The following is a 22,003-nucleotide window of genomic DNA, read 5'->3' as shown; positions in this document are numbered from 1 at the left end:
TGGTGAGTGGAAGAGCTGGGTGCTGTCAGATGTCGTGTACCAAGGGGATGCCAAACTCAGGAGTTGTGACTTTTCTGTGGACTGTCAATGCTTAGCTGCAGGGCAGCCTTGGCTCTTTGTCCTACTTCTTTTTCAGAGGCTTATGTTGGAAATTAGTGTTTTGAAAGTGAACATGAGAACATTGTCTATGTGAGTTGGCAGTTTTGTCATTTCATTAGTTTGTTCTTCATGCTGTCAAAACTGGACTAAATCCTGCTGAGTGTTTTTGCTGAGCTTTTCTCTGGTTTATATTCTCCTCTCTTTTGCATTATGAAAGTAGTAGACTTAAGTTTGAAGGTGTTTTCTCTTTGTCTCTTTAAGGTGTACGTTGGTGAGCTTCCTCAGGACTTCCTCCGCATTACCCCGACCCAGCAGCAGCAGCAAATCCAGCTGGATGCCCAGGCAGCTCAGCAGCTCCAGTATGGGGGACCCCTGGGCACCGTGGGCAGGCTCAGCATTACTGTGGTACAGGTAAAAGTCGTGCCACCTTTGTACAGCTAACCAATTGTAATTAGCACAATCCACTGTTTTCATCGGTGGTGACAATGTTTTGTGTTGGAATTTGATTTACTAAATGACTTGTCTATAGGGAATGAGTAATTTCTAAAGTTCTTGTAGCTTCCTGTTTACAGACATCAGCGTTTTGTCCAGCTTCATGTTTCATAGCTGCTTGCTGCAGCAATTTCCTGTAAGCCTTGCCATTATCACACGTAATCAAATAAACTCTCGGGGCTTTTTTCAGTGAACAGGTTTCTCTGAGGACTTCTGTTCAGAAAGCTTCCTGTGGAGGCATTTAATATTGAAAGACATCAGCAATTCTGAGAATATTTTAGGCAATAAGAGAAGAGCCTTCTTCATAAGGATAGGTCCTTTGCAGTGCTATCTAGCAGAAAGACAAGAGGCCCAGTGAGCACAAATTGAAACAGAGGAAACTATTTCAATACATGGACAACCTTTTTACTGTGAGAGTTGTCACACCCCAGAACAGGTTGCCCAGAGGGGTTGTGGATGTTCTGTCCATGGAGACACTCAGAACATGCCTGTTTGACCCTGCTTTGAGCAGGGACTTTGGACTGTAGTCTCCAGATGTCCCATCCAACCTCGGCCATTCTGTGACTCTGAAACCCTTAATTGTGTTAATGACTCATTGCTGGGCTTGTTCAAATATGAACATGTCTTCTAGAGCCTGAGACTCAAGAGAACTGTACTCCAGATATGGTCTCCCCAGTGCTGAGTCATTTTCTCTGCCCTGCTAGCTGTGTTTTTCTAATGCAGCCTGGGATGCTGTGTTCCTGACTGGAAGGGTGCCTTGCTGGCTCTTTTCCACCAAGACCCCCAGGTCCTCCTTTGCAAAGCTGCTCTCCAACCAGTTGACCCACAGCCTATAGTGCTGCACCTGGCTATTCCCCCTTGGGGGAAGAACATTGCATTTTCATTTGCTGAGCTTTGAGGTTCCTATCTGTGCTTCTCCAGCCTGTCCAGGTCCCTCTGAGCAGCAGCACAACCTTGTGGTGTCCCAAGAGAGAGACTCTTCTGTGCCCATCTGGGAGTTTGTGCTGTGGGAGCACTTGTTGAGGCACGTGGCCCTGTGGATAGGAGGCTTACCACAGCATAGTTAACCTGTGGAGCATGAAAAGCTGGCTGAAGTCTTCTGTGTTTAAATGCATGTTGGTACACTGTCAGAATTAAACATGGCTTAATTCTGGTGCTAATAAACCAGTGGAAGAGGAGAAGATGGTTTTGGGAAGCTCATTTACTGCTTTTTTTTCTTGCAGAAATGTATTAGTGGTGGTGATTGTGTCCTCTTAAATTACTAGGCAGAATTTATATGCTCTTTTTTTCTTGTGGTGAAGTTTTATGGTAAACTGCTCAACTTCAGGACTTCAGAGCCGAGAGAGCATGTAATTGAGGTGCCAGCTTTCCTGCTTTAATTGTTAAGCCCACAATTACAAGAGACAGCTTGAGACCTTCCTCACCAGCTTTAGCACATGAATTTACTGAACCACCATGTGCCTGGAAGGAGGAAAGAACTTTCCAGGCCAGAGCTGCAGCAGTTGTGACTACATCTGATGCAAGTCTCACCTGCTCCACTTCTTTAAATGAAGTGTCCTGTAGGTGGGAGCTGTCCTAGACACTACTTTGTCCTTGTCTTACTGTTAAAATAACCACCAAAAACCAAGCTATAGTACAGGTCAGAGCAACAGCCTGCCCAAAAAGTCAGATTTCTGTGGTGGCAATAGCTATGCAACAGTAGGACTGTCATCAGCTTGGTTTGTCCTGTTCCTCTGATGTCACAGCAAAAGTCTCTTGGATGTCTTCTGGCTCTCTATAGGATCTGGTTTTGTAGTAATGCAGAACTCACGTTGCTCAAGTCACAACAAATGCACACACTGAATTAAGTAGTTTAATCACTTGGAAAAGTCTGATCTACTGGATTTTACCTCAGCTGAACTGGTGGTTTGGGCTTTTGTGTTGTGTGAGAATCTTGAAGCTACTGGGTTGCTGTGCTTCATCCTTTAGAAGCTGTTCAGGGAAAGGGGATGGGGCACTGATGTTAAGTGTGTGATGGTGTGTCAGAGAGCAGGTACTGGCAAAAATGGAACTTGTTACTATTTCCTTGTAATTTTGTGTGTTTGGTGTGAAGCAACTTAGCTCTGGTCAAGATGTGTATGTTCTCCAACAGGCAGGTTAAAGAGAGATTCCTCTCCAAGGTCTCCCAGACATTTACTGGCATCATTGGGTCATGTTTTAATCTGAAGGCTGTTTTTCTTGATTATTTCTTTTCCCTTCCTGTCTACCTCATACTCAGGTCTAGTCCTTTGTTGAATATTTAATTCTCTTTGTGAGCTGATAGCAATTAACTCCTCAAGTTGATGTTATATACACTTAGAGGGTTTCTGTTCCTCCCAGGCAAAGCTGGCCAAGAACTACGGGATGACGCGGATGGACCCCTACTGCCGGATCCGCCTGGGCTACGCCGTGTACGAGACCCCCACGGCCCACAACGGGGCCAAGAACCCCCGCTGGAACAAGGTCATCCAGTGCACTGTGCCCCCCGGCGTGGACTCCTTCTACCTGGAGATATTTGATGAGGTCAGAGCTGCTGTATGGTTTTTAACTTCCTCCCCATCTCTGGACTGAGGTTTGGGTGCAATCTTGCGCTGAAGGATTGTGTTACCAAGGGCTGTTTCTCAGCAGAAACTTGCTCTTGGGGAGATGCCAAAAAATTTTCAGAAAGGGCAATAATGCTTAAGGCTTCACTCTTCCCCAAGGATGTCAGAGCTGTTACTTGCCCTTTGGTAGCTGATAAGGGGCATTAGTGGATTTCCCTGCAAAGAAGGGACATAAAACACGGCTGAGTGGTATTGAAGCTCCTCTTTGCTATGAAAGTGCCCTGCAGCCTTATATTCTATACTGTCCCTACTAAAAATAGTCTGTTCATACAATTCTGCTTTGCTCAGAACTTCTTCAGTGTTATTCTAACCCAGGACTAGCTTCTAAGCTCAGAAATGCTGAGAACAGAACTGTCAAACACAGCCTGTGTGCAGCCACTAGGATTTAGTAGTAGAAACTGAGGCTAAAGTCCGTGGCTTTTTTTCTTTCAGCCTCTTTTACTGTGTGTAGTAAAACATGAGGCTGCAGCAGCTGCATGGGCATTAGACAAGAGGGGCTTTTGGGTGCTCTTTTGGAGGCTTAGCTGGTGGGTTGAAGTGTTTCACTGCTGCCACAGGGGTGGCAGATCAGGACCTGTCTCTGCTCTTGAATTTCTGAGTTCACAGCCTGTCGCCGAGGTGCAAACGAAGCTGTTTACATTCATTTGATGGCCTCTGATATGATGTCACAAGATTCACAGACTCAGCTGATATGAGCATGTTGTATTTCTAGAAGTGTTTGACTTCAGGTTTTAAATTTCTGGCTACTAGGTATCTGCAATCTATTTATAATTCCACTTAAAGCACCCTTCATCCTTGTCAGGAAGGAGATGACTAAAATATTTACTGGCACTTGAGTAACTTCAGAAGGAATAGCTTAAAAATAAAACTGACAAAATGAAACAGCATTGGCAAAATGAAACAGCAGAAAGCTGAAGGAAGTGTTGGTCAAGAACAATTGTAAGATTTTTAAATTAGTTTTTCAGGACAATTAACTTGATAACACTTTAAGAATTCTGTTGCAGCGGGCGTTTTCCATGGACGACCGCATCGCCTGGACACACATCACCATCCCTGAGTCTCTGAAGCAGGGGAACGTGGAGGATGAGTGGTACAGCCTGAGTGGAAGGCAGGGGGATGACAAGGAAGGGATGATTAACCTGGTGATGTCCTACACGGTGAGCCAAGGGGGGGAGAAGGAAGGGGGAGAAGCCTCTCGGGTAGTGGGGAGGAGATATTTCAGATTGAAATAAAGGAGTGCTATTGTACCTTACTGGGTGTTAACATTTTAAATCATTAACTTTGGGAATAGCAGTCAAAATTATTGGTTAAGGCAGTAAATAAGTTTTTGATGAGATGTTTATAATGGTGTTTTAAATGGGTGTTTACTGATCTGGTTTTGCAGTTGCAAAAATACAGCTTCCTCTTGTGCTGATAGAAGTATAAAGAACTCCTCAGTCAAATGCTCTATTGTTGTTTCAAATTTAACAGTAATTATAAGAGTCTTTTAAAAGCTTTGTGGAATCTAACAGCAACTTCCCCTCCTAAATCTTTTGAAATTCCTATCAATTTAAAAGCAAAGATAATGGAAACTCTTCTCTTTCTTGGGTAACTTGAATGCTTTTCCTGATGACTTTGGTCTTTGCTTCCATTCTTGTTCCCTTGTTGCTCCTGGTTATGAGCTGCTGACTCACACTGGCCCATTTAGCAGCTCATGGACTATGCCCTCATTGGCCAACTTTGTCTGAAGTACCTGTTGGATAGTCCCAAATTCTTCCTACAACCCTCGTACCCCACATCAACAGTTCCAGCTTGCTGTGGAGTGCACAGCTGGGGACAGATGTTCCCTGCTGTTTGAAGTTCACATTCTGTTCCACCTCTGAACAGTTGGTCCTTTATCCCAGGAGAAATGAGTTTGTAATTAACCTTTAAAACTCTCTGCCCATGAAGGTACTGGACACAGAATCTGACCTTGTAAATATTTCCAGGATCAAACTGAACAGAAATTGTGATGGTGAAAGGGAATGGAGTTAATTTGATATTTTGTACAAGGCACTGGTTTACCTCAAAAAAATAAAAAATTAGAACTAAAATTTGCTTCTAGGAGCAGGATGCTGCTTTTAATAAGACTCAGGTTTGCTTTAAGATATCAAATATTTTATATTCATTTAACAGGAATAAGGTGTGAAAGCAGATTAAACCCATGTTTTAAAATCATTTCCTTCAGGAACAAAATTTCAGTGTTAAAACTCAGCAAACTGTTGCAGAAGGCTGGTGTGGCATGATGTGTTTGTTGATTTAGAAGGAAATTGTCATTTTAAAGGCTGGTGGTTCAGTTAACTTGCCAGAGTTTGCTTAATATCATTCAGCACTTTGTAGTCATATTCTGGTATTGAACCCAGAACATGGCTTTGCAATGGGACAGTTTGTTTCCAAATACTGTTTAAATTGCTGGTTTAGGGTTTTTTTTTTTCTGTTTTGAGGCTTTCTAATCTGTGCTTTTTGTGTCAAGTCTTTGCCAGCTGCCATGATGATGCAGCCCCAGCCAGTGGTCCTGATGCCCACTGTGTATCAGCAAGGAGTTGGCTATGTGCCTATAGCAGGTATGTTCTCCCTCCTTGAAGTCTTCTGATAGTTCCATATAAAGGGTTTTACAGAAATAACTACCAAATTTCTCCTGGTTTTCAGAACGTAAAGGAAGCTGTAAATGATTTTATGCCTAACCACTTTTCCCATGATACGTTTTGGGGAGGAGAAGTGTGAATTAACTGTAGATCTGCTTTCAGCCTGGTGTTTAAGGGAGCTATGTGAGTTTGATTAAATGGGTTAAAATGACTATCAAGTTGGAACAACTAGCTTGAAGGCTTCTCTTCTGAAGTATTTATTTTAGACTTATGTCAGGTCAGTGAGTAACCCAATATCTAGCAGGCTGCACTCTGTATGCTTATTTAAATAAGCAATCCATGTGTGAAACAGTGCAGGCTTCAGAAAGTGCATCAAATAACTGGTGCTGTCAGAACTGCTGCTCAAATAGCCCATAAAGGTCTTGACTCTTCTGTGGTCTCTGAAGATGCTTTGTTGGAAACTTGCTACACAGCATGTGCAGTGTGCAGCCCAGGGAATGCAGAATGTCAGGGAGCTCTGAGGTGGTGGTACATGAAGAGCTAAAGCAGGTCTTGTCACTTCTCTTGGTCCATGCAGAGTAAGCTTTGGACTTCCACAGAAAGATGAGTTAACTTAGGTTTTGTAGCTTTTCTGTCAAGGTTATTTACTTAAACTTTTCATCTTGGAATTTGCCCTGCTATAGATAACTAGTAAGTACAGTTCAGTTGGGTTTCTTTTTCACTGATCTCTCTTAAAAGCTGTGGCTTGTTGTGTGGATGTTTATTCAGCAATATGTGCCCTCTTTAGGGAAAACATGTAAATTTACATATTTTGAACACCTGTACATGCCAGTGTATGAATGAGAGGTAGAGTGTGTGGGATACTGTTGCAGTGCTCAGGGCTGACACAACAGGTACATATTTTGTTATTTTTAAACTCTGTCAGGAATTAAGACTTTAAAATTTCCTTCTCTGTAGAAACAAACCTCAACAGAAGGCTGGATATGTATCTTAAAGAATTATACATCCCCCTGGTTTCATTTTTATAGAGTTAAGCTAGAGCAGAGCAGGGAGAAGTTTGGTTATGTGCTTCTTTCCCTGATGAAAACGTGACGTTGGCTTCACAGTGCTTTTATCTCTGTACCTTAATCCTTGGGATTTAAGTTTTGCTTCCTTTGCCAATGAACTAGTTTCAGCTTGTGTGTGCATCCTGAAGTGCAGGTCCATTGTGGGAAGCCAGATTTCTGTGCAGCTTTTCTGTGTTTGAACTAGATGCTGTCTCTCTTGTAGGTTCATCACATCCCTGTTTACTGAAGCAGTTAGTGAACTTCAAACATAGTTGTGTGTGGATAAAAGAAAAGCAATAGCTGGTGTGGTACATGGAGCAATGTAACAGAAGGTGCTAGAGAATTCTTGAGCAAATCAAAATGAAGGTGTTTGTATGGCCAGATTACTGTGCCAGCCAGAGCACAAACAGCAGAAATGGAGACTAGTTTCAGGTAGAATAGAGTTGAAACTAGACATAGAACTAAATAGATAAAGCTGATACAATATCTTCAACCTTGAGAAACAAGTACAGTGGGTTATCTTGAGGGTCAGATCTTGATATTTTGTGTTTATCTTGAGAATATTTTCAGTATACTTGCTAAATCTACTTGGACAAGGGAGTAACTAATATTTAGCAAGGGATAGTAATTCCTAATATGCTAGCATGTAAGAATTTGCCTGTGTGTAACAATTTAATTGATCTGTGTGCTGGAGCATTGCCCTTCTGGAAAGGTCCAGCCTGTTTGTTTTACTCCTATGATAATCTTCTGTATTAAAATTTCTTCCTGATTCCATGACTTGGACTTTGCAATGTTTTAAAAATACAACCCCTCAGTTTGAATGTTTCTTTTGTTCTCAGACAACTGGAGTGTTCTTTCATGGCACTCTATAAATGCCAAACTTGCTACCTTTGACCTATTTTTTCTTTTTTAATATTACTGTACTTTGTGTTTGCTGTTTTAGAATTTGTGGACACTATCAATTTCTCAAAGCATTGAGCTTTAAGCTTTTGCCTATTCACTGATCAATGACCCACTCATAATTAGAGGGAAGGTTAGATTTGGACTTTGAAAGTGGCTTTTTTCAGTGTACTTTTATTGTTTTATAATTTGAATTGCATAACTTAGTAAAATCAAATTATAAAAAGAACCAGTAGTGCATCCTGGGAGACATGGAGTATTGTCAGAATGTTTTCTGCACACTGAACTGGATGCTTTTCCTGGATTTTGTAAACTCAGAAAGGTACATGCCAACTACTGACTCTCTGCCCTGCCCAGCTGAAGGGTTGTGTCCTGGGAGACATGGAGTATTGTCAGAATGTTTTCTGCACACTGAACTGGATGCTTTTCCTGGATTCTGCAAGCTCTTTCAGAAAGGTACATGCCAAATACTGACTCTCTGCCCTGCCCAGCTGGAGGGTTGTGTCTTCTGGGGAAGCTGTTGCTTCACTTTGAAACACTGGACAGGGTTTTCTCTCTGAGACTGCTTCAAGCAGGGCAGTGGTAGGACATCACTGTGCCCCACAGGAATCTCTCTACCTTCTTCCCACCTTCTTAGTTTGGGGTTTTTACCTGTCCAGTTAAATGACTGTAGTCAATAAGCATGTTCTGGTTGTTTCCTTCAGAAGAACAGAAAAGCAGCAGTGAGTAGATTATTATCTGATATGAGAGAGATTCTGCTGTTGGGCAGGACTGTTAGAATCTGTCTTACACATGGGAGAAACACAGGTGGAGTAAAATGCTGCCCTAGACTGTGTAAGAGTTGCTTGTTCACTCCTAAATAGCTGTACTTGAGCAAGAGACAGCATTAGGTCAAATGTAGCTGTGTCATGAAGGCCAAGCTGCTGTTTCTAGAACACAAACTTTCTGTTCAAAATTTAGTACACTTAACTAACCTTGTAATTAACATTGAAGCAACTAATTCTGCTTGCATTTGTCTGTCACACAAGCTGAGCTAAATAGTAGGGACAAGCAGTCATGGTAAGCAGATGAAGCATGAAACAACACCTCTAGTAATGCTCTTTTCCCTGCATTTGGTTGTAGATGTCAGAGAGCTGTGGTGAGAAGTGACCATGGAATATTCTTGCACCATGTTAATTTTAAAAGCTGTAAAAATGAAAAGCTGCCAGTAGTGCTAGTTGCTGCAAACTGTAGTTGCCTTAGATACAGCTATGGGTTTGGTTTGGGAAAATTTGAACTTGTTAAACTCAGCTTTTAGAAGAGCTGAGTTCAATATGTAAGCTGTGTTTCTCAACAGCTAAGTGTTCCCTGGATAAAGAGGCAATCTTTGTACTTAACCTACTTCTTACGTGGGTGTTGGAGTTAAACCCCCTGTGTTTCAGGGCTCTTGTCAGTCTAGAAGATCACTTGTCAGTGAGGGAAAATGCTGTGTCTGTATGTTACTCCTTGCATTGTTTCATGGGTTAGCTTGTGCTGTTATTGGTATTTGTTCAGAAAACCATGGATGTGTGTTGTCCTTCAGGCTATAAAATATAATCCCTCTTGTAAGCACCTGGCTGGCTTCCTTTGAACACGTTTTTCTGTGATTGTTACTTCTATAAAAACAGCACTTTTGGGAAACTTGTTCAGAGTGCTGAAGCAAATTGGTTGGGAGACTGAATCCTAGCAACGTTTAGGCTTTACCCAACTGCCTCAGTTTATCCAACTTTCACCTTTGGAAGCTAAATGATTCATTTCCTTTTAAAAATAGATTAATATTTCTTTCCCATGTCTTATTCCTTTCCCCTTGCCCCTTCATTTTCACCTGTCTTTAGGGCTTGAGTACTTTGCTCTGGGTAAGTTTCCAAGCTCTTTTCTCACTCCCATCCTCATTGACTCCAGTCTTTGCATGAACTCATGTAAACAGCTTTTTGTTACAGCAGACTGTATCACAAGGTATTGCCACTGGGGTGTCACAGGAGAAGGATTTAATACAACTGGAAATTGTTCAAGTCCCTCTAACCTGTTGGAAAGTCTTTAAAGGCTTCTGCTCAGCCTCAAGCTGTAATAACTAAAGTAACTGCTGATAATGGTGTTGGTGGCTAAATTGTGATGTTAGTGCTCTTCTGAATCTGTATATCCCTGAGCTAATCGAGGTGATAGCTCTCCTTTCTTAGAAGAGAAACTTTAATCTTGCAGTTGTTCTGCTGCAGGGTTTGGGGAGGAGCAGGTAATGCCATGATTTCTTGCAACACTGAAAGAACTCAGTGCTGCAGTGACACTGAGAGAACAGCCTGCCAATTGTCCTCTGTCATCTCCAAATGAGCCTTTTTTCAAAAAGATAACACTGTTTTTTCATCTGTCTCTCTCTCATGCACATCTGGTTTAGGTCTGTCAAGCACAGCACCTTGACTAGAACTCTGAAGGCAAAATATGTTACAGGAAAAATCTTCCTTCAGTTTAGACTTACATGACTATGACACCTTTGATTCTGAATTGTGCAAAGATATTGTGACATCCTTAACTTTGTTGAAAGCATTGGTCTTCAATCCAGTAGCCAGAAAATTCTAGAGTTATTCCTTGGGAGATAAAACATCTTTTCTTGATGCTCTGAATTTCAGAAAGTTGCTGAATAAAACTGATCTGGTTGTCGCAACGTTTTTGGTTTATTCAGAGCAGTGGAACTGTAGAATATTTCTGTGGGTCTATAGACCTCACTTTTCTTGACATTTGCAAAGAAGCAACAGTTTTAAAAAATTAAGATGCTGGCAGGCATATTTTAGCACTGCATTTTAAAGAAGGTGATACTGATTTCTGCCTTTAAACCAAAGAATTGGTGCTGAGAAGCTTCCTGAGTTTACTCAGGGTCTGTGCACGGGGTGGAATAGTCATGAGTTAAGAAATTAAAACTAGAACACTGGACAGAACAAGAAAATAAAACAAATGTGTAATGCCTTGTGTGCAGTTAGAAAGCATTTACCCTGTTAACTCTTCTGTGATGCTTCCACTGCTGCCTGTAGCAATTCTGGCTGTTGTACGTGCTCCTTTCGCTGTGGGAATGTCTCTGCTCACACCAGCATGTTCACCAGGGCCACTCCTCCAGGGGGGACCAGGGCTCCCCTCTGAGTGTCCCACTCCCCAGAGACCCCAGAGCAGCCCATCCTTCCAAGCTGTACTTTCACTTTTCACCTGTCAGTAAAATGAGGTGCTTAATGTGTAAAGCATACACTGATCATCTTGAAGCTTATTATTGCTTTAATAACTACGTGTGTATGTTTGCTAAATTTTAGTGTGCCAGTCCTTTAAGTTTATGCTTGAGTCTTGCTTACTGTAAATCAGGAATTGTGGATATTGATATATTTATAGCCTGGGTTCGGAGCAAAGAGGAAAAAACAAGGTACTCTTTAAATTATTGTTCTGTAATTGAATGCTGAAGTTTGTGACTAGTAACCATTTATCGTGGAGCTATCTATTAAAAATCATTGTGATACTAATGTCCATTCTGACTTTCCACAGTACCCTGTATAGGCAGCATAAACTAAGTGTAGAACTGTGAGAGCTGAGAAAATGGATTTTGAAAATCATTAGTGAAAAACAAGACTATCAAGAAATTTCTTGTCTCTAAAGTTGGATATTTAGATGGACAATCCTTCCTGAATGCTGTCTGTGCAGATGTCTGGCTTGAGAATTACCTTGTTTTGATGAAAGCTGCAAGAAAAGCTGTGTGCTTGTCTTGATATTTTGATGTTAACAAGACACTGAAACCTTGTTGGTAAGCTGTAGGGGGCTGTGGTGCTTGATGTGAGCCTCATGTTTTATTGGGTTAAATATTTTAAAGTGACCTCATGTATGGACAACTTAAGCTGATAGCTGGATAATCTTTGGGTGCTGGTGACTTACTGAAGAGTATTAGGGAGCTTGTGTTAGAAGTAAAACACAACTTCTCTTGCTTTGTTCTTTCAGGTACTTTTTTTGAGGCCATACATCCTAGTTCACCTCTTTTAAACACCTAGATTCCTTGTAGGAAGTGTGAGGAGTGAGGTGAGGTTTGAAGCTCTAGAAGAGGCAGGCTGGCATGCTGCTGGATGTGGTTATCAGGTGAAGTGTGTTTGCAGTGAGGGTGAAGACCACACAGGGGTTTGTCTCCAGGGTGCACACATGGTCTGGTTTGCCACGTGTTCAAACACAGAGCAGAGCCAGGCAGAATTCCAGGGACCATGGTCCAAACTGCATACAAAGCTCTAGAGCTGAAGTTTGGGCTGTTGCAGAAGATGCTGTAGGTCGTGGTGTGATGCAGATGGTGGGGCAGACATGGTTCCAGTGTGTAGGTGACCAGTTTATGGTGAGAGGGACACTTCTTTGGTTGCCAGCATGAACCTTTTCTGATGGATGCAGCCTGTACGTTACACTTAAAGCATCTGTAGTCTTTTTTGCTTCTAATAAAACTTAAGGGGAGTTTTACAATCAAAATAGGAGAACAATGAGAAGTGTGGAGGTGCTTGCAATTCAGTCATTCATCCCATCAGACAGGACACAAGTCCAAGCTGAGGGAAGAAATAAGACTAAAATCACAGCTGTAATGCACACAGTCTATATTCAAGTACAGGACCTCCTCAGGCAGTTGGGGGGAGTTAAGGTGGGTTCAGCTGATCCAGTTTTGAATGTGAAATTTAATATAGCATTTTTAAAGCTGACAGAAGAAAGATAATCACTAAGGTGCTAAAATGTTAGTACAAGTCAGAGTGAGTATAGACATTTCTGATGAAACAGTTACAGGTTAAAGAAAATGTTGGAGAGACAAGGTGAATATTGAAATAACTTTTTTTAGGAGATGTTAAGTCTAAATAGAAGTAATATATAGTTGCAATATGTTTGACCACTTGCTTTAGTCATTAAGCTGAGATAAGGCTGCCAAGAGGCACTTGAAAATTGTCAGTCATAGATCTGCTTTATGTGATCATGCTTTTTGAGCATTCAGGCAGAATTCCAACAGAAAAGAAACAGCTTTTGATCTGCTGAGGAATACATGAAACCTCATTCAAAAAGTATCTTATTCTGAGGAGGTATAATAGTGGTGATGTGAATAGTTAATCCTTTATTGGACTTAAAGGAGGAGTGATTAAGGTCATGGAAAGAAAGCTAAAGAGGTGAATTAAAAACTATGTAAGAAAAAAAAGTTGTTAGTTGCTCAAAGTAAATGTATACAATAAAAAAAAGGCACTCTTGGAGAACCCTAAGAAAATCTCTGTAGTGAAGCAGGTTTCTGCCCAAAATAGGTAGGTGTGCCTGAGTGAGGGGGTGTGGGAGGGCTGGATTACATATTAAATCTGAACTGGTGATAAGGATGGGTAACAAAGCTTTTTGCAGGAGTTGAGAACTACTATAGAAGCAGAGAACCTGGAATCATTTAGGTAATAAAGTGACTATAAAGATGGAAGTATGTAAGGGAGTATAAAGAAAACCCAGCTGGAATGTGAAACCATAACAGGGAGGAAGAAAGGGTTTGGGTTTGTCCTTTTTAGGAAGAAATGCTTCTTTATGGAGAAAGAGCCTCAGATTATCATTTTAGAGTTTAACACTGATTGTTAAGATGATCAGCAAGAAAATGCTGAAGTAACTGGTTTCTCTCTTGCATAAACTGATTAAACCCTGTGGAGATTAGAGTGAGCCAATCTGAAACAGCTAACTAGGTAAACTTAGGGGATGGAGACACAGTTATGTAGGGGAAGCTCAGACCCTAGAAATGATGGGGGGTGAGTCTGGGTAAGAGAGGTCTGTGTATCAGCTAAGGACTCCCTGTGATGTGGTATCCTGGTCCTCTTGTGGTTTAACAGCTACTTTGAAAAGCTGATGGACAGATAAAATAAGTGATGAGTCACCCTCTAATGACCAGAGAGGCCTTTGGGGTGCAGCACAGGTTTTAAAAACTAATCAAAGGAGGGGGACTAATAGTTTGTCAAAGCAAAAGCTTTCAGCAGTTTTCTAAGTCTTAACTGCAGCAGGTTGTAGAAGGATCTTATTATAGTAATTAGGAAATAAAATCAGATGTTAAGGCTGATGTTCAACTATTGTGTAAGGAAAAATCTTAACACACATTAGGTGATTATTTCTTGATTGGTCATTACTGCCCATGACTTACTGTAGACTGGTCTCTGAAAATACCAGATGAATGGTGTTTGAAACAGTGGATAAAATTATTGAATGCAATCAGGGAACAAATGTAGAAACTGTATCATGCTAGACTAGATGTATGCTGTACCTGGCTTCAGATTTATAAAAACAAATGGTAGCTTTTTCAGCAGTGGCTCTATGCATAATTAATGAGAAGAGTTGTTAAGTGATGAAGAGGGACTGTTGTCTAGTAATCCTGTGGGGATTGCATTCATTGAACTTCCAAATGTCAGTTACATACACTGCTGATGTCCAACCATCATCTTCATCACAACAAATACAGCAGGGGCTAAAATAGGATGGGGGCTGGAGGGGAGCCAACCACCTCTTTCTGTGGTGCACTTAGTGTTTGGTTGGTGATTCATGTGTACACCTGGCCGAGGCAAGTCATGCCTAATTCTGAGCTGTACCTGTTGCCAGTGTTGTAGTTCACTTCTGGAACAGACCTTGGGCAGAGACCTGCTCCAGAAAAATATATTCTGATGGCAACAGTCTAGGTGTAACCTCTGCATTTATTTTTTTCTGTAGTACATATTAAAATAAAAATGCTGAGGTTGGTGGGTTGTGGTGAGTCATTAGTCATTAGCTGCTTTCTTCAAAAGCCTTTAAAACAAAAAAAATGGTTAATTTTTTTTCCACTCATGTATGTTTTGCTTGTTTTCTGCTTCTGTTGTTTGCCTGCAGGGATGCCTGCAGTCTGCAATCCAGGCATGGTACCTGTGGCAATGCCACCTCCTGCTGTCAACCCTCAGCACCTGTGTAACGAAGAGGACCTGAAATCTATCCAGGACATGTTTCCCAACATGGACAGGGAAGTAATCCGCTCAGTGCTGGAAGCCCAGAGGGGGAACAAGGATGCAGCTATCAACTCCTTGCTTCAGATGGCTGAAGAATCATAGATCCCTGCTCCTGCCTAGCCCCCGGCCTCAATGCCACTTCTTTTTACTTGCCAAGCCAGGGATTTAGCTAGAGGAAAAAATTCCCAGCAGCTTTCTGTTAGTGCATCCTGTGTGCAAGATAAACCCCTTTTCTCCTTGGACATTTGGATCTTTTTCACTTTCTTTCTCTGTCTGTACATACTCAGTTTAGCTTATGGCCTACAGTATAGCATTGAAGCATCTTTGCTCTCAGCTGTGCCCTCTGTGGCTGGATCCTGATGGGGTGGGGAGTAATGCTGGGGTGTTTTTCTTTCTCTCCCCCTTTTCATAAACTTGTTCTTACAAAGTAACTCTATGCAGTACAGAATTTACTACTGTTTGTTAGACTGAAGAAAAAAACCCCACTTTTCTGCATGGAGGGTTTGCTCTTTAAACATAAAATATTAAGGTTTCATCAAGCAGCCCATTTCTGCCAGAAATACAAAGAAAGACCCTTTCCTTGTCCAGTGGTATTTAGTTATTGCTGTTATATTCAACTGTTTCTGACTAAAGATTTTTAATTTAATAAGCTAAATTTCTTAGTTTGTGCTGTTGGAATTTGTAATGAGCATCTTCTAATCAATCTAGTCATCGGGCACCAAAGCAATATATTCTCTGGTGTGCATCTGGGGCTTTCTCCTCCCATCTGGCATTATGTATCTCTTAAAAGTTACCTGTTAAGGTTTAATTCATACAGTATGTGTTGCTGTAACAGAACAGGACTGAGCCCTAATGTACTCCCACTGTTAATTGCACTCTAACTACACTTCTGCATTCCTATGGCTGTGTCAGAGGGTAAGTGCAGAAGGAGATAGCTTTATACCTGAGAAGTTGCTGAAGCAGTAAACAATTATTTAAGATGTTGTCTTAGATTTAAAAAAAAAAGCAGAAATCTAGGATCTGGTTGCAAGGCTTCTTTCTTTACACCTGTATTTCAGCAAAATCATCATTTTAGTAGAAAAACTACTGTAGTTTTTCCTGTAATTTGAAATAAGAAGCATGAAAAGGAGCTTCAGAATCTTTGAATGGCATTGAGTTGCTCAGTGAATTGTTAGACTACAGGTGCTGTAGTCTATTTGATGCATATGAAAACTTCTTTGTTAAGAGAAAATTTAACATATCTGAGTTCTAGTCTGATCCTCAGGAGGTTGGAGGTTGCTTGTATTTATTATTAGTGTTATTTTTTCAGATAACAGCTCATTCTGGACCTGCAGAATCTTACAGTCTGCACCAGTTATCCAACAGTTAACAGCTGCTGGGTACATTTCTGCAGTGTCTTTGTAGATGGCAAAGTAATGCACTTTAAATAGTATGCACCAGTTTATTTTTCCAGGAAGTGCAATGTTGCAGTTTTATCTTTTTAATGTTTGATTTTAAATACTTTCTACGATAGCCATAGACCTTCATATTTTCAAGAGTTGGAATGAATGTAGACTTGAATCTAGGCTCTTGAGTGATTCATGAGAACATTAAAGCCAGGTTTGGAATAGGGAAAAAGAGATCTGTATTCTCTTCTTCCCCATACTTTGTTTCATGTTCCACGCTTAAAATATTCTTATCTGCTGAAAAGCTGATTTTTAATATTTTTTTTCTTTTTTTCCCCCACCTACATTCAAGAATCCATTACATAGCACTGGCAGTAGAGCATGAATATTTATTTTTTTATACTTAAAACTGATACTGAAACTTCTGAAAATACAGCACCAAAAATCATCCCAATTTCTGACCTTTTTAAGCTCTCCTTTCATAATATATGAGTTTAATTTCTCTTAGGAATCCCTTCCCATCTTAAATTCAGCGTTGAAAGCATAAATGTCTTTATACATCCTCTAATTGGCTTTTCAATAATGAGTTTCAAGGCTATAGTTTATGTGCTTTAGTTATAGAGTCACCACATTTTTATTTTCCAAAAAAAACAAACGGGTGTTCCTCAAGAAACTAGTCTTGCCCATTCCCTACAATCATGGTGAATTTTGTGGCTGAGTAGGTGCAGAGGCATTTGGTCTTGGTAGTGCAGTGATTTATGACATCAGCCCCCAAAAGGGTCGATCTTGACAAGGTTTTAATGCTTAGATACCTCCAGGAAGAGTCCCTTGCTCTAACTTTTACACTAGATAGCATGAACTTCAAAGGATGGAACAGTTCAGGGAAAATGTATATATTTAAATTTTTATATTAAAACGTTGGGATCCATAATACAGCTTTTTATAAAAGCAAGTGGTCATGGTTCAACTTAATGGCTGGTAAATTGTACTGCATCCTATTACAGCTCAATTTCAAGCCCAGAAGAAACACCTTTGAATCCTAACCACCAGGAGGGGGAAGTGGGAATGGTAGGTTAGCCAGGGTTAGTCCTAGACTGGGCTCTGGGCCTCAGAGGGTGGCTCCTGCTGTTAGAATTTTTGTTTGTTTGTTTTGTTCTAGGCAAATCTTATGCAAAACAGGGTAGCTATGAGCTGAAGGTGGGATATGTAGGAGCAGTATGGCCAGGAGGTGGATTCCAGCATGTTCCACTATACTTAAGTATTGTTTGGGGGATTTTTTTTTGTCTTGACTTAACGAAGCATTAGAGCTGAAACTCCTGTGTCGAGGTGCAGAAAGAACACAACACTGATCACAAACCTACTCAGCTTTTCAGCATGCATATCCTCCCAGTCAAACCACCTGCTGTCAGGTTTGAACTGGGGAGAGATGAGAAAAGGCAGGGAGTATTTAGTTATTCTAGGGTCTGTGAGATCATGGTATTGGAACCAAAACTCTGTTTCTTGATTTAAAACAAACTGTCGCTCATGATTGTAGCTTCTGACAACATGCTAGTGGGATAATCCTGTGTGTGATGCTGCTCTTCTGCTCAACAGTTTCAAGCAGCTTGGAGCCAAAGCCAGCTGTCCAAGACTGGCCTCTGCTAAGTTAGTGCTCTTAGTACTAGTGTGAGTCCTGCCAAGAGCCTAACCTTGCTGAAGGTAGGAACACTTTTTGTCTAGCTAGCTACTCCTTCCTTCTCTATTGCTCTTTGCATCTGCTGATGGTACTGAATGTTTTTTCCCCTTCCCACTGTTACTGCTTGTTTGGTTGCTATGTAATACCCTACAGAGGATGTTTTTTTGCTGTAATAATTCTGAAGACATTGTTTCTCTGTATTGAGGTCCAGTGTCCAAATGTTTCTTGCACTCTGAAGTACATTAACTTTTTCATTCTAATTTAATAAATGTATCATCTAAATGAAAGTGTATTATGTCTCTGTTGGAGAGCACCACAACTGGAGTGTTTGTCTATGGGCTGATCTAGAATTCAAGTATCAGTTCCTGTCTTTTATCCAGTCTTGTGCATTAATTAACAAGTTACACTGGTTCTTAATGTGATCATCTGCTGGGACTAGTGCAGTCTGACTCTTCCAGGTGCTACTTTCTCAAGAAAATGCCACGGTGTTGCAGGTCTGAAGGACAGGATGAGGCAGTAGAGAGGCTGCCTGGTGGGAAGGACAAGGGAGGAGGCCAGAACCCTGTGGGTGTGGAGAAGATGCTCTGCAGTGCCAAGGGACTGAGGACTCTTCAGGTGGGAGTGGTGTGCAAGCAAAGAGTTATGGAATAGACCTTATGTGCTGCTTCAGCTCCACTAAGAGCTGGCTTTATCTGCCAATTAATGAATTCTAAAGATCTGATGTATGTAGTATCTTTGTAATTCTGTGATTGGCTGCAGAGCTATCTGAGGTCCTCTTTGTCATTCAGCAGCATTGCTGTGCTTGGTTATTAATCAACTGCCAAGTCTGTAGTATTAGTGTAATATCAAGCTGCATTTTGGGGTTTGCTGTCCAGTTCAGTGTGGTTTTTATCAGGGGTTATTTTTTAAACAAATGATAATTGAGAGGAATATTTTTACAAATGAATGTCCTTTGATTTACTTCCTTAAAGTACTTAGTACCTACTGTGAGACAAAGTTATGTTCAAATTGTGCTTTCTTCTAGCCCTTGAGTGTTGATTTCTATCCCAATTTATGTTCTAAAGCCTATAATTTGCTTTCACATTTCTCTGGTGTACTGTAAGAGGTGAAAGTGAGAATTAATTTCCTTAAACAAATGCTGGTATTCTTGTGGAGACTGAAGCATCGATTTAGCATTTTAATATTTATTAGTTTTTTCATTTCAATGCTAATCAACCAGTGAACAATGTGGAGGGGTGTGAACAGAGATCAGTGTGTTGGGAATTATTAAAACATCTAAGTGCATCAATAAGAGCAGGGCCTCTAGGAAGAAATGCAGATATGGGTTTTCTTAGTAGGGAAAATGAAAACTCCTGTGAACAATCTTCTCTGCTGCAGTTGGAAGTTGTAGCCTACTGAAGACTTCAACTTTCTCTCCTAGATCTTCAGGAAGCTGGTCTAGAAACCCAGGCTGATTTATTGTCTTGATGCAGTATATTTTCAAAGGATTTTCTTGCCTCTTTTGCCAAAAAGCGTAATTAATTTTGTAAGAACTAATAGACCATGACTTTTGAAGTAAAATTTGCATGCAGATGGGAAAAGTGAATTTGTGGAAAGCAAGTAGGTTGAACTCCATCTTAGCCATGTCTGTATTTCCATGTGGGAGGACTATGCAGGTCCTGCTGTTTGGAGTATTCAAAGAATTCATTCAGAACATGTTTTGAAAACTAAGTGTACCAATCTGGAATGTGAAGCAGACTAGGAAGAAATGGACAACCTTTAATGTGTTTATCATTGGAAGAGGATGAAGGATGATTCACTTTCTTTTAAAATGATCTCCAATTAGAAAATACCTACAGTGAGTGGATAATTACACCAAATTTACCTTCCATGTCTGTGGTGTTTATGGGTGAAATTCAGGAGCCTGGCACTGTCACAGAACAAGGTTCTTCCCACCTTAAATGTGTAATTTCTGTTCTAGTAACCAGCTTAATGTGAAGCATTAAAGTGGAGCCAAATGCTGAGGAGATCCATGGGTCATCCAGGCTGGAGGTGTGGCCGAGGTTGGCTTGCATGCACTGTGGCAAAACCACATCCAGAAAGCTGAAAAGATGAGTTCTCCTCATAGGAGGCTCTTCACAGAGGGGGAAGAGGCCCAATATGCTGACCAGACCCACTTTGTAGGGAATTCTGCTGCTTCCCTGGGGCCCAAGTTCAAGATGTGATGAGGAGTCTTCCTACCCTTGCACAGCCCTTGAGTTATTATCCATGATTTTAATGATTGTAATTTTTTTTTATGTAGGCAGCAATGAAGTTGCAGCAATGAAGTTACAGCAAGAAGTCCAAGGGTGATAAAGACTCTTCAGGGCCTTGGGACAACTGGTTAAGGGATCAGGAGCACAAACAGTTCTCCCTTCCCCTTCCAGTTGCAGGGAGTGAAAAGGGAAGAGACAAGAAGCCCCAGCAGATCAATACCTGGCTCTGAGACTGGCACCAGTGGCAAAATTTGGGTTGTTTTTTATCCCAGGTTGGGCTACACAACACCAGGCCTGTGGGCACAGACAGGGCACACTGTCTCCAAGGGGAAAAGGATCTTTACCCAGGAGTCAGCAGATTCCCCTGGCTCCAGAAGGGCAGCAGAGGGGTTGCTGCTGATCTCCTTTTCTAGAGACCAGCGATGGGACATGGGGAAATGGGATGAAGCTGTGTCAGAGGAAGTTCACGTGGGATATTAGGCAAAGCTGCTTCAGTGGGAGGGTGGTTGGTCACTGGAACAGGCTCCCCAGGGAAGGGCTCAGGGCACCAAGCCTCTTGGAGTTCCAGGAGCATCTGGGTGGTGTTCTTAGTCACATGGTTTAGTTTTAGGTAGTCCTGCAAGGAGCAGGGGGTTGAGCCTGATGGTCTTTATGGATCCCTTCCAAGCTGATGGGTTCTGTGGTCGTGGCTGTTATTTAGAGCCACCTCACTAGACTTAATTCCCTTTATAAAATGGAATTTATTCTGTTCTCAAATGGCACAATATGAATTGCCAAGCTGACTTGTTATCACAAGATTATATTTTATTTAATGTGACGTGTAAATAAACTAGCAACTATTTCAGTTTAATTTCATGGCTGGGTGGTAACTGAGAGCCCAGAAGATGTTTCATACAGTTTTGAGCAGTACAGCTGTGCTTGGAATAAATCTTTGGGAAGCTAGAGATCCTGATAGCTGCAAATACCATCAGTTCACCTCTCAGCTTAAGGGAGTCTCAGTTCTGAGCTGTAGAGAGGGAGGTTGATTTATACATCTGTCCTACCTATGAGTTTGGAATGCTGATGTTTGTAGTAATTCCTTATCTGGACTTGATTGTTTCATTTTCTGTTGTTTTGAAGAAAGAAAATACCAGTCTGCTTGTTCTACCAGATGATTCCAAGTTTAAAACCTTTTGCAGTCAGTCTGCTGTTAATCAGCCTGTTACTTCTTTTTTTTTTGGTTGTCACAGATAATGGTTGGTTTGTTCACAGACAATAAGGCACTGAAGAACATCCAGCACCAGCAATCAGATGTGCAATTCCAGCACAGCCATAGCACTGCTGAGGAAAATATACAATGTGAAAGGCTGTCACAACATGGCTTTAACAGCACAGAACTTTGTAGTAAGTTAAAAACTCCCATTAACTTACAAATGGTGCTAGAAAATAAGCAGAAACTCTTGCAGCAGTTAGGCAGGGTGCAGAGTGCTATTTTTTTCATCTTTTCAAGTGTTTCCTACAGTGGTGAAGTGTTAAAATATTTGGGTTTCTTGCAGTAATAATTTTCTTCATGGCTTTAACAGCACAGAACTTTGTAGTAAGTTTAAAAACTCCCATTAACTTACAAATGGTGCTAGAAAATAGGCAGAAACTCTTGCAGCAGTTAGGCAGGGTGCAGAGTGCTATTTTTTCATCTCTTCACTTCAAATGTTTCCTACAGTGGTGAAATGTTAAAATGTTTGGGTTTCTTGCAGTAACAATTTTCTTCATCCCAAGCTTCTTAAGTACAAAGAAAATTATGACCAGTTTTGTACAAATTGCAAAATCTTACTAATTGAATCTTACTGAATTCCATTAAAACTTGTAATTGATGAGGGAGGGCAGGTTCCTGCACAGCTTAGATGTTCTTAGTCTCCCATTTTGAGTTGCTACACTGGCTATGCACACAGTCAGCAGGGGATTGCTCATGTCCTCCTGTTTCAT

At 41.1% G+C, this 22,003-nt stretch overlaps 1 protein-coding gene across 1 annotated transcript; it reads left to right on the top strand.

The window, feature by feature from the left end:
* Positions 1-360: 360 nt before the first annotated feature.
* On the top strand, positions 361-15,013 carry TOLLIP (toll interacting protein; the record flags this gene model as incomplete). Its single annotated transcript, XM_008950242.1, has 5 exons — positions 361-510; positions 2,950-3,132; positions 4,217-4,369; positions 5,704-5,794; positions 14,635-15,013. Coding segments are annotated over 5 exons (792 nt in total), but the record flags the coding sequence as incomplete, so codon positions are not given.
* Positions 15,014-22,003: the final 6,990 nt, after the last annotated feature.

Source organism: Merops nubicus, unplaced genomic scaffold, assembly GCF_000691845.1.
Source record: "Merops nubicus isolate BGI_N331 unplaced genomic scaffold, ASM69184v1 scaffold5022, whole genome shotgun sequence".
Lineage (NCBI taxonomy): Eukaryota > Metazoa > Chordata > Aves > Coraciiformes > Meropidae > Merops > Merops nubicus.
The sequence above is the reverse complement of the archived record's forward strand: the minus strand, read 5'-3'. Positions and strand labels throughout refer to the sequence as shown.